The following is a 14,310-nucleotide window of genomic DNA, read 5'->3' on the forward strand; positions in this document are numbered from 1 at the left end:
GAATCGTGGTTATATGTTCGTATTTAACTAGGAATCCTGTCAGATTTCTGGGGAGGGGGAGGGGAACTAAAGGTACATCCACATGGTTCTTTTCTAGAAAGTTCCTTAAGAATAGAAATTCAGTATTCTGTAGGTGCAGGGGTGTTTGTCCAGTAAATTATGCATTTTGGCCCATTGTTAATGCTTTACTCTTGAAGTAGAGAAATCCATCTCCAGAGATTTATGGCTGCTGGCCATACAGCAATGAAATGGGTCAGTTGTGTTAGAGAGAAGCTTTTCTCTAGGGAGGACATCATAGGGAGAAGCTGTGGTATTCTGAGTAAAAGATAAGGTAATAGAACTATTCCAGACAACCAACATGGTTGGCAGTCAGAGAGAAGTCTTATTTGTAGACTTTGATGGACATACTTTTGTATTTGGACAGAGTTTTCCCGACCTGGGATGGAGTTATTTGGAGAACAAAATCAACTCCAATTACAATTATATTCACTTGAAATATAAAAGAGCAAAATCAGATGTTCAGAAAATGCTGCAGGGAAGCAGAACCACTATCTCCCAGTTACCTGGAAAGAGAAACAGTTCCTAGTCCTTGTCGATATGTTTATTCAAAAAGCCAAAGCTAAAATCAAAGTGCTTGGATATTCCTCAACTTGCAGTATTTCTTCCAACATTCTGGTGAAAATAAGATAAGCAAAAGCTTGCCTTTCATCTTGGTCATATCAACTTGATCCAACCATATTATAAAATAAATCATTTCTCTATAAATATAGGGAGAGCCCAATAAAAGTCTAAGCTTATCATTTCCCAGTAGTACTGAGCTATTAAAAAAATAATTATCTAGAATATATGCCAGAAAGTCCAAGTGGCTGAGATTAGAATTCTTTACTATTTCTAATCACTTACTGGTGCTATTTTATAACAAGGAAGAGTGACAACCAAGAGAGAGTGAAAAAATCTTTTCACAGCAAAGATAATTTAAATACCTAGTTGATTATGTGACAGACAATTCATCTTCTCCTCTTGTTCCTCAGTTTGGTTGACTGTGTAGTTACTATGTGCCAGTTGCTTTGTCACTTTGTCAGAGAGGTGTAGCAAGAAGATTTCAAAGAAAGGATGGGCTTTTTGTAAATGTTCATGTTCAGGTTTGCAGATCTAGTTAGCATTTCTTGTTTTCTACAAGAATTTCTTTTTCAGGACTAAACTCTAAGAACTGCCAATATTTTTATAGTACTTTAAAAAAATTTATTCCTCATAAATTTCCCCTCTGCATTCTTGAATTTTCTTTGGGATAGCATAAAAACAAAATATTACAGGCATAATTTCTGCCAACATATTTTAGAATTATTTTCAAAATCAATCTCTTTCTGAATTTCTTTATACTCCATGATAGCCATTCCAATGGTAGATAAAAAAGTAAAAAAAAGTAAAAAAAATATTTTACAGTAAGCTGTCAGTTTTAAAAAGAAGCATCTTATAATTACCTTACAAGCTCCACAGAGAAACATTCCAGATTACTCATTTTTATTGTCTTTAAATTGACTCCAAATATAGTTAGGGTTAAGTTATACAAGGCATCTTTAATGCTGCTCTCAAAAATATTTAGATGCAAAATATGTACTCACTAAAACTTGCATTGGCCTAGTTCATATGACCAAGCTTGCTCTTTTTTCTTCTTATTTCTGCAACTATCCACATGACAAATTTAAACCTACATAGATTGTTCCTCCATGATACTAACAAATATGCACACAACCCTTAGAGGAATAAAGGAAAAGAGGCAGGGCATACTTAACTTATTACATTCAAAGGCAACTTTATTTTTTAAAGATATATTTTTTTCATTTATTTTATAGTAAGAGAGGGTGAGCATGGGCAAACAGGGTGGCGGGGCAGGAGGGTGGAGAGAAGGAGGGAGAGAGACAATCTGAAAAAGACTCCATGCTGAGTGCAGAGCCCAGCACAGGGCTTGATCTCCCAACTTTGAGATCATGACCTGAACCAAAACCAAGAGTTGGATGCTTAACTGACTGAGTTACCTAGGTACTCCAAAAAGCAACTTGATTTTTAAGCACATTTAGACTGCCTAGTTTTCATATACATGACTGAAAACAGCAAGGCATCACGGAGAACTGTGTACATTGTTAGATGATCAAATTAATAATAAGTGATTCCATATCCAGTGATATAAATTATCACAGTTCCTATTTCTATGCAATTGGAGTAACTCAACATGTCACTTCCTTTGATACCAAGCATGTTGAGAGGATGAGTAGGACAGAGAGGGAAAAAATGTGGTCAGAATGAATTCAAGAGAATTAAAATACTTTTCTGAGCCTTAAGGCTTGAGACTAATAGAATATTATTCAGCCTTGAAAAAAGAGACTTTTGACTTTTGTGACAATACACATGGACTTGAAGAACATTATGCTAAGTTAAATAAACCTGACACAAAAGAACAAATACATGATGCCATGAATATGAGGAATCTAAACTGGCCAAACTCCTTGAAGTAGGGAGTGGAACAGTGGTTGTCAGGGGCTGGGGAAAGGGAGAAATGAAGAGGTATAGTGGAAGGGTACAAAGTTTCAGTTACACAAGATGAGTAAGTCCTAGAGATCATTGTGCCTGAGTTAACATTGTATTGTATAACTTTAAAATTTGCTAAGAGGGTAGCTCTTATGTTAAATGTTCTTATCACCCCCAAAGGAATGAATGAATGAATGAATGAATGAATAAATAAATAAATAAATAAATAAATAAAGCAGGAGGAAAGGTTAGGAGGTGATGGATGATATGTTTATGGCATAGATACTGCTGATGGTTTCACTGGTTTATACTTATCTCCAAAGTCATCAAATTGTATACATTAAATATGTATACCTTTCTGATTTTTTTATAAAGATTTTATTTATCTACTCATGAGACACACAGAGAACAAGGCAGAGACATAAGCAGAGGGAAAGCAAGCTCCCTGCAGGAAGCCTGATACAGGACTCAATCCCAGGATCCCAGGATCACCACCTGAGCTGAAGGCAGACACTCAACCACTGAGCCACCCAGGTACCCCTAGCTTTCTTATGTTAATACTTACATACATAAAGTAACTTAAAATGAAAAAAAGACTTGAGGCCAGCCAAACCCACACAGACTGTTATACACCTTTTCTGATCACAAATTTTGGTCTTGCAAATTGGTGGTAAGTCTTTTTACAAGAGCACATTTAAAGTAACCAATTCAGGGCAGCCCAGGTGGCTCAGCAGTTTAACGCCACCTTCAGCCCAGGGCATGATCCTGGGGACCCAGGATGGAGTCCCATGTCAGCCTCCCTGCATGGAGCCTGCATCTCCTCCTGCCTGTGTCTCTGCACCTCTCTCTCCTTCTCTCTCTCTCTCTCTCTCTCTGTCTCTCATGAATAAATTTTTAAAAATCTTAAAAAAATAAAGTAATCATTTCAGATGAGGAATGGAATTAGTTACAAAAGAAGAATAGTAAGGAAATTCAACACCTTAATTATCAACATTTGTGATGGATAACCTTCTCAAGCTAATAAAAGACAAAAGATAGAAATATATGAAATGCAGGAATGGCTGACCAGAACTCCCTCTTAATTTTTACCATTTTCTCCTCTATTTACAGTGCTTGGTGTTTTAGAACAGGCACCAGCTTTTTGGCTCCTGAGAATTTGTTCAATAAGTTCAATCTTCAAATATGTTAAATAACCTGAATTAATAGTATTTTTATTTGATAACTGTCAACAGGCAGTCCAGACTTTTCTGACCTCAGTAGGCTGTTTCATAGGCATGGTCCAATTCAAGTTTGAAACTACACCATTTACAAAAAATTGAGAAGAGAATTCTGGTTTATTTCCTGCTTAGAAAATAACATGGGAAACAGCAATTTCACAGTCAATTAATTCAAGGAAATGCAACTTACCCAATAGGTGAAGGCTTATTTCACCATGATCTAGAATAATTGAAATTCTGAATATCCAGAATACAAGAACATCTGAATGCCCTAAAGAATCACAGAGTGTCATGACAAGAAATACATTTCATTTTCAGCTAGATTAATCTGTGGGGAGTAGGGTGGTATTGGTGTTGGATATTTCTAGAGATATTACCTGAGGTTTGGTCAAGCTTTGGTTTTAGTTTATCTATCATAAACACAGTGATGGCATCACCCCCACAATCTTCCATAGTGCACAGACCATGATCCATCTTGTATAAAGCAGAGAAATGGAGAGTTTAAACCTCATGTGCTGATTTGTTCTCAAAGAAAACCACTGGAGTCTTTATCCCCTGAATACTAGATCTCCAGACACAGAACAATGTGATTCCTAGTCACTTACATGAGGACTTGATGGTTCACCTTGGGCCCATCTCCCTTGCTGTTCCAAGTGAACTGAGGCAACAGTCCTACACGCCAGGACTTCAAGAGCAAGCATATATGAACCACATATTCTGCTCACTCCTAAGTGATTCTATTCCACAGGGGTCCATCTTTGGTCCTCTGATTTTCTCCTATGCAAAACTTGAAAAGATATTTTATCTATTTAGCTTCTAACCAACAATCTACCCAGATTGTTGTATCATCTACTTGTTGTATTACTAAATACCCATATATATTCAATAGCTGGACATCTCACTTGGTTGTTCTGTGAAGATCTGAAACTCAAGATGTTCAAAACCTATCATATCTTCTTCATAATCTCCATGGAAAGAGCGAGAGAGAGAGAGAATTTCTGTTTATCAGTTCATTTGTAAAAGGCATCATTGTGCATTCATTGTTAGATCATAAATACAGGTGTCTTTGTTGGCAGTGCCTTCTTTATTAACCAATCTGAACTCTCACTAATCTCCCTCCTCATCACCACCATGGGCCCCTTCCTGAATTGCTAATGAAGTCCCTCCTAAATTCTTAAGGTTTCTTATACATCAGATTTCTTCTTCAATTCCACTGACCCTATGGGTCAGGCTGTTGTAATCTGCTGCAGATTGCAGCCTAGCTCCCATCCTTGTCTCCCTTCTCTGCAAATCAGCATTTACTCCTACATTTTCCCCAGAGAAACTGCCATTAAAAAATTTTTATAATCCCATTTCCCTGCTTAAAAGTCATCAATTGCTTCTGACTCTTTACAGGATAAAAGTCTAATTCCTCAAGATTCTTACTACTGCTTTCAGTTCTAACTTCTGCTCTAGACTCCGCTTGCCTCATCCTGTGTCAAGGTCACTGCAATTTGTGAAGTTCCCTGAGCTTAAAGGGCCCTTTCACACCTTGAGTTTTTGAACAACTGTTCCCCTTTTGTCTGACTAACTCTGATTCATCCTTTACAATGAATTTCAGATGTCACCTTCTCCAAGAAATACCTCTGACCCCAAGAGCATGGGTTAGACTTCACACACTCCTCAGCACTCTGGGTGTTGAAATATCATGAAAATTATCTCACCTTATTTGTCTGTCTGCTTACTAGAGAGTGGTTTCCTCAAGGTCAAAGACCATGTCTTACTTCTTTGTATCTCCAAGCCTGGCAAAATGTTCACAACACAGGAGGCTCCTGAGGTATGTGTAATTTATTATTAACAAATAGAAATCTATAGAACCTGAGATATAGCCTGCTCTAGAGAACTACCTCAAAACACCATGAAATTAATGCCCAAATTCTTGTTCATGTGATTTATATTATAAATAAGGATAATAACATTAGATTCCAGAGGAAAAAAAATTTTTTACACAATTTCAAGGCCAAAAACATTGACAAAAGTTTTTTTTAACCCAAGTAACTTATGTATGTTGATAAAGCCACACAATAGTGTAACTACTTTCACAATCCATATGAATGCCAATATTTCCTCTAAAATTACAAGCATTAGTTACTCACTTAACAAATATTTAATTAACATCTCCTATGTTAGAAATTGTTTTTGGTGCAGGGGTACAAAACTGAGTATGGAACCTTCTTGTAGTTTACATGTAGTACTATAAATGTCTAGAAGATAGACATTAATCAAATACTACCATTAATGAGTTTATAAGTTGGAATAAAGTACTCCAAAAGAAAGTAATGTCATGTTATGAGAATACATAAGAAAGGAAACTGGCCTGGACCTAAGATGAGTAGGTCTACACTGACCAAACAGAGAAAGGGAAGAAGCATTCCAAAAAACAGAGGAAAAAGCCTAACAGTGGAAAGCCCCCAGAGCAAGAGGGAGCATGATGAAGTATAAGAGATGAAAGTGGCCCCTGTGGCCACAACCAAAGAAATAAGAGAGAGTTCTCTGTGAAATGAGGTCTGACAGGCAGGCAGGGGATGCACAATGCCACAGTCAGGAACCTTATTCAAAGAAAAAGAAAGTATAAGATGCAGAGTAGACGTAGAGACCAGTTAGGAATCAAGCTGATAATTCAGGTGAGCATAGGTTATACAGTGGACTCCAGCAATGCAAGAGCAGATGGCAAAAAGCTAATAGATTTGATGGCTGCTTAGAAGAAAAAGTTGACAAGACTTGATGTAACAGTTATGAAAAGAAAGGGCTATAAAAGAGAGGTCAGGGTGACTCCAAGGTAACTCCAGTACTTTCTGCCATATGCCTTCTTTCCTAATACAGAGCACAGGAAGGGGCTGAGAAAGAGAAGTGAATTTGTTTGACATATTGAGTTTGAGGATTCTTTGGGACATCTGTGGCATAAGGAGTTGAATATACTGAAGTTCCAACAAGAGAGCTACACTAGAGGAATATACACATTTGCATAAAGTTTATAATTAAATCTATGGGCATGGAGGCATTGATGAGGGAGAAATTATGGTAAGATTTCCATGAATGCTTTGTCATTCTAGCTATGTCATGAATAGTCTAGTCTGTTGTATTCCCCTCCCCACCCCAAAACACACTCTGGTTTCTCTGAATCACAGAGTGTATATGGAAGGGAAACTTGGATATCATTATGCATAATCTCTCTATTTTAGAGGAAAAGAAACCATGGCCACTTTCCCCAGGTTATGAAGTCATCAGAGAGGTAAAACAAAAGCCAGGTCTTTTTGTCAAGCATTCTAGTTTTTACTTGGAATGAGGACATGTTGGGAGATAAATGTAAGGGTCTCCAGTACTTATAATTCTACAGATTCTGATATGTGTTCATTCATCATGATGAAAAGACACAGGCTGCAGCAAAGGACAGAACTCATGGGAACAATCCAGAGTGCTAGCAAAACAGAAGCACTGAATTGAGCTGATCTTGGTTTGAATACCAATAAGCTGTGCAAAATTGGGCTAAAAAGTTGAACTCTCTGACCCCTCCCATTTCCTTCCCTATGAAATAGAGATAAACAAACAAACAAACAAAAAAAGAAATAGAGATAAACAATAATTACTTTGAAGTGCTATAAGGAATAAAACTAATATACTAAAAGCCACTAACCATATAGAAGGCTCTTAAATTACTAATATTTTCCTCTAAAGTAGAAAGAAATGTTTTTCTCCATTATATACATGATATGTAATATAAAAATAACATATAAAATGTAATATATAATACATAATTATCTAATATAAAACTAATTGTTATTGTAATTATATATAATATATAAGTAGCTGACATTTTAATATAGAGAATCAAAATAACACTTATAAAACTATTACTATTAAAAACAAAATCCCAATGTTTGATTCAAACTTTTATTTTTTTTTTTAATTTTTATTTATGATAGTCACAGAGAGAGAGAGAGAGAGAGAGAGAGGCAGAGACACAGGCAGAGGGAGAAGCAGGCTCCATGCACCGGGAGCCCGACGTGGGATTCGATCCCGGGTCTCCAGGATCGCGCCCGGGGCCAAAGGCAGGCGCCAAACCGCTGCGCCACTCAGGGATCCCTGATTCAAACTTTTAAAACATTAACTACTGAAACATTTATTTCATCAGGACTTACACTCTATTTACTTTATGTTTATTAGACTCCTAAATTCTACAAGTGTCCATGATTGTGAATCATCAGAAAATCTACATCCAAAAAATTTTCCATATTATTGTGATATAATGTATTTTCCAGAAATAAAGCACCAAAAAAGCCCTATCTCAACATCTTGTTCTTTTTTTTTTAATTTTTATTTATTTATGATAGTCACAGAGAGAGAGAGAGAGAGAGAGAGGCAGAGGGAGAAGCAGGCTCCATGCACCGGGAGCCCGATGTGGGATTCGATCCCGGGTCTCCAGGATCGAGCCCTGGGCCAAAGGCAGGCGCCAAACCGCTGCACCACCCAGGGATCCCTCAACATCTTGTTCTTAAGCAACTGAAAACTACACTGTCAGTTTTAATTCATTCAAATATGCATATAGCCAAGGTGAATGGTATAGTAGTAAAATACTATCAAAGATGAACTAAATGTCATGAAAAATGTAAAATTAATCATTTCCTCTTGTCCACAAACTTGTGCTCCATTTGGATTTGGATCTATATTTTGCTTCCACTCAGAGTTTAAATACAAAGGATTTATGGCTGATATGAGTGTCATAGTTTGCTTTACCAAAGAATTTTAGGCAAGAGATGAATAAATATTGTAAGTTACAGGATATGAATTCTAGAGCAATAGTTACCTCATAGGAATAAGGCTTCTGAGATTCATTTAGGGAAAACCCCACTCCTCAGATACTTCTGGATTTATTCCTTATCTACCTTCAAAACATGACTTGAAGCAATTTACAATATTAATCCCTCCCATTCTCTCCGTTTCTCTCTCTCTCTCTCTCTCTCTCACACACACACACACCAGATTAAAACAACAACAGCAATAAAAGCCAAAAAAACAAAACAAAACAAAACAATTGGAAGAAAAAAGAAGATAATACATCAGTGAGGAGTAAGGTGAGAAAGTACCAATAAAATGTTATATTTAGCAAATGAACTTCCTAGAAACTAGAGAAAACAGGAAAAGGAAAATACAGTTTATACATTACTTATTGTTTTATAAAAGGAAAAGCCAAGTTTATCTTCAAAGAAAAAATATTCTTAGTATTTATGATCAAAGAAGCATATGCCATGGTTCCTCTCATAAGCAATTTGATGAACATGAGGTAAATATCTTTGATTTACATTTGCAAAAGTTAACAAAGTAGTATGTAAATAATCATTTCCCTGCCTACTTTAAAGGCTTATCATTATGCTCAAACATCATAAAGTTATTTCTTTTGGCGGGTAAGGACATGTAATTAGCATTCTTGATTGAAGATCCAATTATATAGTAAAGGCATTTAAACAATTATGCTCCCACAACTGACTAAACCCTTGTGAAGAGAGAACTCACCTTAGTTGATTGTACTTAATTGAAACTTGAGCACCAACATATATACAATATGTCTCTTTCCCACTAATATTAAAATATTAGCCTTCAAAACCCAGTATAGTAGATAAAACAGCAGGTATTTGATCACTATTTGCCTGAAATAAAAATCCTAAAGAAAAATAAGGTTATCAGGCCTTCAAGACTAGAAGACGTCAATCCTATAAATACATATTTTTTAGCTAAGAAATACTGATTCCCTGGTTACATCTCAGTCCTAAATATCTCCAGTTAGAGTTTGGAAATTTGCATTCTAAGAACCTCCCCCACTGAATCTGTTTCAAATGCGGGAAAAGTCTGAAACAGAAAAGGAAAGAGAACACAGCTAAACAAAAGGTAGAAGTTTTACTGTGTGTGTGTTGGGGGAGATGTGCACCCCCAAAGGAGGTGTATGACTGCAACATTGTCTCCCAGGAGACTGGGCAAGGGCTGCAAAGCCAACCAGAAGCCAGGACTTTCTGCCTCATGTCCTCTGCTTCTTTTCTCCCTCTGTTCCATTGCTCTCAATCTGCAGACAGGCTTGCTTTGCTTTTTCTGCAAATGCCCATGCCCATGCCCATTATCCAGCCTGCAACTTTACATCATCTCAGTGCCAGACACACACACAAATGAACTGAAGTTTGGGAAAGTCAACAGAAAGAGTCCCAGGAAAGAGAACTGATAGGCCAGGCTCTGGGGAGCTGAGCCAGAGCTAAACTGGAGGGGTCCAGTCACATACCACAATCAGAACAATCAGAACTGCCTGAGTTACTTCTGCAGGTGAGAAAGTAATTTTGTGAGAAGCAATGTGACTGGATCCACCCAAAGATATTTCCTACCCCACGGTTCAAGGATCAGCATGGAGGATTCATCCAAAGACTTTTCCTCTGATCTTGGCACCTCAGAAACCAGAAGGCCGAAATTAACAGTTATAAAACCTAAATAGTTAGAAAAAGGCTTGGATGTTTAGCTGAAGGGAAAACATTTATCAGGAGGGGGAAAGCCATGAAACAAAAACCTGAAAGCCCAAATCACATTTATATTATCTGTGTAATGATATTCTTTGACATGACTCTGGATCTGGATCTTAGATAGTGGGAGAGGACAGGATTGCATTATCACTTTCACAATATAGCTGTTCTCACCAGAGGCAGGTGGGGGAACTGCTTGGCTACCCTTACATATATATTATGCATAGGTCCTTCCAGGTGTCACTGGATAGTGCCCTTCCCTCCAGATGGCTGTTAACATTCATCAATTTTAGATGCTGAGGAAGTTCTTAGGTAGAGAATAAAAGAACTAGATTCTTCTTCCTAATCCCTTCTCCTTTCCATGAACAAAACAATCAAAACAAAACCAAAAATAAAACAACAACAAAAAAAACATTGAATGGATTGGGATGGATTTGATTGAGGTGAGATGAAAGAAAATTTAAAAAGAAAAAACAATAATAAGGGATGCCTTGGGTGGCTCAGTGGTTGAGAGTCTGCCTTCGGCTCAGGGTGTGATCCTGGGGTCCTGGGATCAAGTCCTGCATTAGGCTCCCCAGAGGGAGCCTGCTTCTCTGTCTGCCTATGTCTCTGCCTCTCTCTCTGTGTCTCTTCTGAATAAATAAATAAAATCTTAAAAACAACAATAAGAATAATCAGAGCCCTTGAAGCTCTAGAAAAATCTGCATAAGCCAGTTGGCCACTGTACCCGACACTCTGGGTAAAACACAGGTGTTGGTCTGGAACCCAGTCTGGCCTTGCTGCCCTGCTTATGGCAGTACTTCTTAAGCTGTAGTGTTAAAATTGAGGTTCTGATTTAGTGGGTCTGGGGTAGGCTTATATACTACGTTTCTAATAAATTTCCAGATGATGCTGATTCTATTGGTCCATGGACATGTTTTGAGCATCAAGACTTTAGGGAGTTTTAGTGGGTAACCTGAAAGAGCTGGACACACAATACTTGAGACTCTTTTCCCCTGTAGAACAGCCCACAACAAGACAGACTCCTGAGAATCACATCACCCTCCTCTCACACATGACATCACTCATTCATCACAATTGATTTCTGATTCTGCTAAGGGCAGTGAAGTTAGCAGATCATTGTTTCTTTTGGAGCTCTGCAGTAGAACATGAAGCATGCCTAGAGAGAGGAAGGAAAGGCAGAGAGAGGCAGAAGATCAAGCAGCAGGTGGCAAGTGGGATCACAAAAGAACAGAAGGATTAATCCCAAATAATTATAAGAAATATCAGGAGAAGAAAATCACTTCAGAAGATCAAAATCTGCTAGCAAAGTAGATGGGGCTTCAGACCATTATAATTTGGTGATACTACAACAAAGAGGTTGGTAAATACTAGACACAATACTATTATGTCAATTAAATCTACAGCAAAACAGGTAATTAAACCTGTGACGCAGAGACCTCCTGAAAACTTTCTAGGAAACACACAATGGTAATTAGAAACTAAATACATTAATATGAAAATGTCATTGATATTCTCTTTATGTAATAACTACCATTGTTGTCTTATGTTAATCAACATTAAAATAAGCCTCAGGCACTTCATGGTTCATTCTGCATCTATGTGTCCAATCTTATCTTTTATTTAAGATCTTAATATTGTCAATTAAGCATTCTTCCAGTAGGATGCTACATCAGAACTGTAGAAAATTATGGTACTGTATTGGAATTGTATGAGGTATTGCTACTTGAAGAACTCAACCAAAAATTTTAGATTTACCATGAGAGCAGATAACTCAAACTTGCAGCCCAGCTTAATCTGTTGAGCAAAACTTTTTTTGCTCAGTCATTTTTGTTTATGGATATTGTCATTAAGAACTCCTGAACTGCCATGCCTTCACACAGGCCATGCACTATTGACCTGACCACAGTTCCCAGGAAGATGGGTGGGTAACTCAGCATTTATATGTCTGGATTCTGATGGCATTTAAGTTTGCAACTTCTGCATTAGAGTATTTAAGGAGGTAAGTTCTCTCACTGGTCATTAAAATATGACTGATTTTCATATTTGTGTTTAGATACAAAGTTAACTCTCTAAGTTGCTGACTCTAAGGAGCTTAATATTTCCTAGGGGATATAGGACATTATACAAAAATGTAGCACAAAATAGAGCATAATAACTGCTATAAGAGAAGCAAAAACAAGTTTTTGTGAGAGCACAGAGAATGAAGGCTCAGGATAGTTTTCTCAAAAGAGTTCTCTGAACTGTTAAGGAATGGACAGAATTTCATAGTCAGAATGACCTTGAAGTCAGGAAGTGAGTCAGTGAGAGGAAGTAAGAGATGGAGTAAAGCCCCAGATGTGAGAAAATACAGGCTATCATCAAAGAAGAGCCGGAAACTGGAGCAAAGTGGGCATGAAAGGCAGTAATAGGAAAAAGAGGGCATATTTTGTGAGAGCTAATGTCTTCCTACTGCAGCTTTTGCCTGGTCCTTGTTCTCTCTCCCTTTCATCAAAGAGTAATGCAGCCACTAAACACCAACATCTGGGCCTGCCTCTTTGTATTCTGGTCCTAATCACTACCTCTCATCAAGGCTGAAGACCTGTTGGCCACTGTGCTTCCTTCAACCCTTGTCCACAAGGAAGCATCACAGAACCCTCCCTCATTCAGGAACCCCATCATGCATCTCCTCCACAGGCTCAGTCCAGCCTCCTTACCCTGCTGACTCACCAGATCTGAGGGCTCTGGTCTGATTCTGCTTCTTCTCCAAGCCATGCTAGCCTGGGCCCAGCATGCCTATGTCCCACAGCTTGGGCATCCCCAGCCTTGTGGAGCCAGAGCACAGATTTCTAACTCATCACTACCATTTTCTCTAGAGTTTCTCCAGTCACTTCCAATCAAACTATGGAGTTTCCCTATTTCTACTAATGATCCCTTAGTCTCACAGTCATCCAATTAAAAAACAAAACCAAACAATATTGGGTCATGTCCTCTTATAGCCTATATGTCTAGTTATTTAACAGATGCTCATGTTTCTTCCTCTGTATTCCTTCACTCCTCAGATAATGGAACGTTGGTACCCGAACTATTCCTACACAGACCTTGGACCTACCATGGTGACAACAGCCTTCACTCAACACCAATTTCCCCCGAGCACCTTCATCATAACATGCTCTGCGAGAGCATGACACATCTCCACATCTTCCATGCAACAGAATTAGATTCTTGGGTTGGCTTTCAAAGACTCTCATCCTGACCCAAGTCTTTCTTTTCCATCTCTACAGCTTCTCTGCACACTTCTATGTCTACATATTCTCACCCTGGTCACCTCCAGTTCTATACAGTTGGTGGTCTTAAAGCTGATATGACTTTTCAAGTTTCTTTTTTTAAATTTTATTTTATTATTATTTTTTTGACTTTTCACTTTTCAAATTGGGCTCACCACTGTTGTTCAGGAACCCCTTCCTGACTGATTTTTTTCATCCTATTTTTTTTTTTTTTAAGTAGGCTTCATTGCCTAGCATGGAGCCCAAAGAAGGGCTTAAACACATGATCTAGAGATCAAAACCAAAACTGAGACCAACAGTCAGACACTTAACCCACTGAGCCACCTAGGCATCCCTTATCCTCCTAATCTTTCTATATAATCTATACCACATTATTTCATCCACCTTTAATATCATCTTCTGTTATTTCACATTTGTTCATTATGTCTCTGCAACTGACCCAGAGTAAAGTCAAGTCATGATTTTTGTTTTGTTTTACTATTACTCCAAGGGTCCAACATGATGTTGAACATGGTATGGGTTATTTCACAAGGAGTTACTGAATAATTAGAGAGAAAATTTCAATACTGAGTGACTAGAATTGATTTTAAATAGTTATGTCAAAGGTGCTAGAGAAAACAGTGCTGCACTGAATGCACACTTACCAGAGAAGACGCTAGGTATCTTGGAAAGAAAGCTTTTGACAGTACGAATAGGAATTCCATTTTTTTCATCTTGCATGCGAGCTATGACGTCTTCCATCTAAATAACAATAATAAAATAATT

At 37.8% G+C, this 14,310-nt stretch overlaps 1 protein-coding gene and 1 long non-coding RNA gene across 5 annotated transcripts in view; one reads left to right on the forward strand and one right to left on the reverse strand.

Annotated features, from left to right (window-relative positions):
• RGS7 (regulator of G protein signaling 7) overlaps positions 1-14,310 on the reverse strand; it is a 488,737-nt gene that overhangs the window by 239,633 nt on the left and 234,794 nt on the right. For all 4 annotated transcript variants that reach the window (XM_038542673.1, XM_038542672.1, XM_038542671.1 and 1 more), the window contains exon 3: positions 14,190-14,286. In XM_038542673.1, coding sequence (XP_038398601.1) covers positions 14,190-14,286 — 97 coding nt within the window. The remainder of the gene's footprint in view (positions 1-14,189; positions 14,287-14,310) is intronic.
• LOC111096678 lies at positions 11,392-13,621 on the forward strand. Its single transcript, XR_005362167.1, has 2 exons — positions 11,392-11,638; positions 13,321-13,621. It is a non-coding gene; the product is annotated as an uncharacterized LOC111096678 (long non-coding RNA).

The sequence above is a fragment of the Canis lupus genome, chromosome 7, assembly GCF_011100685.1.
Source record: "Canis lupus familiaris isolate Mischka breed German Shepherd chromosome 7, alternate assembly UU_Cfam_GSD_1.0, whole genome shotgun sequence".
NCBI lineage: Eukaryota > Metazoa > Chordata > Mammalia > Carnivora > Canidae > Canis > Canis lupus.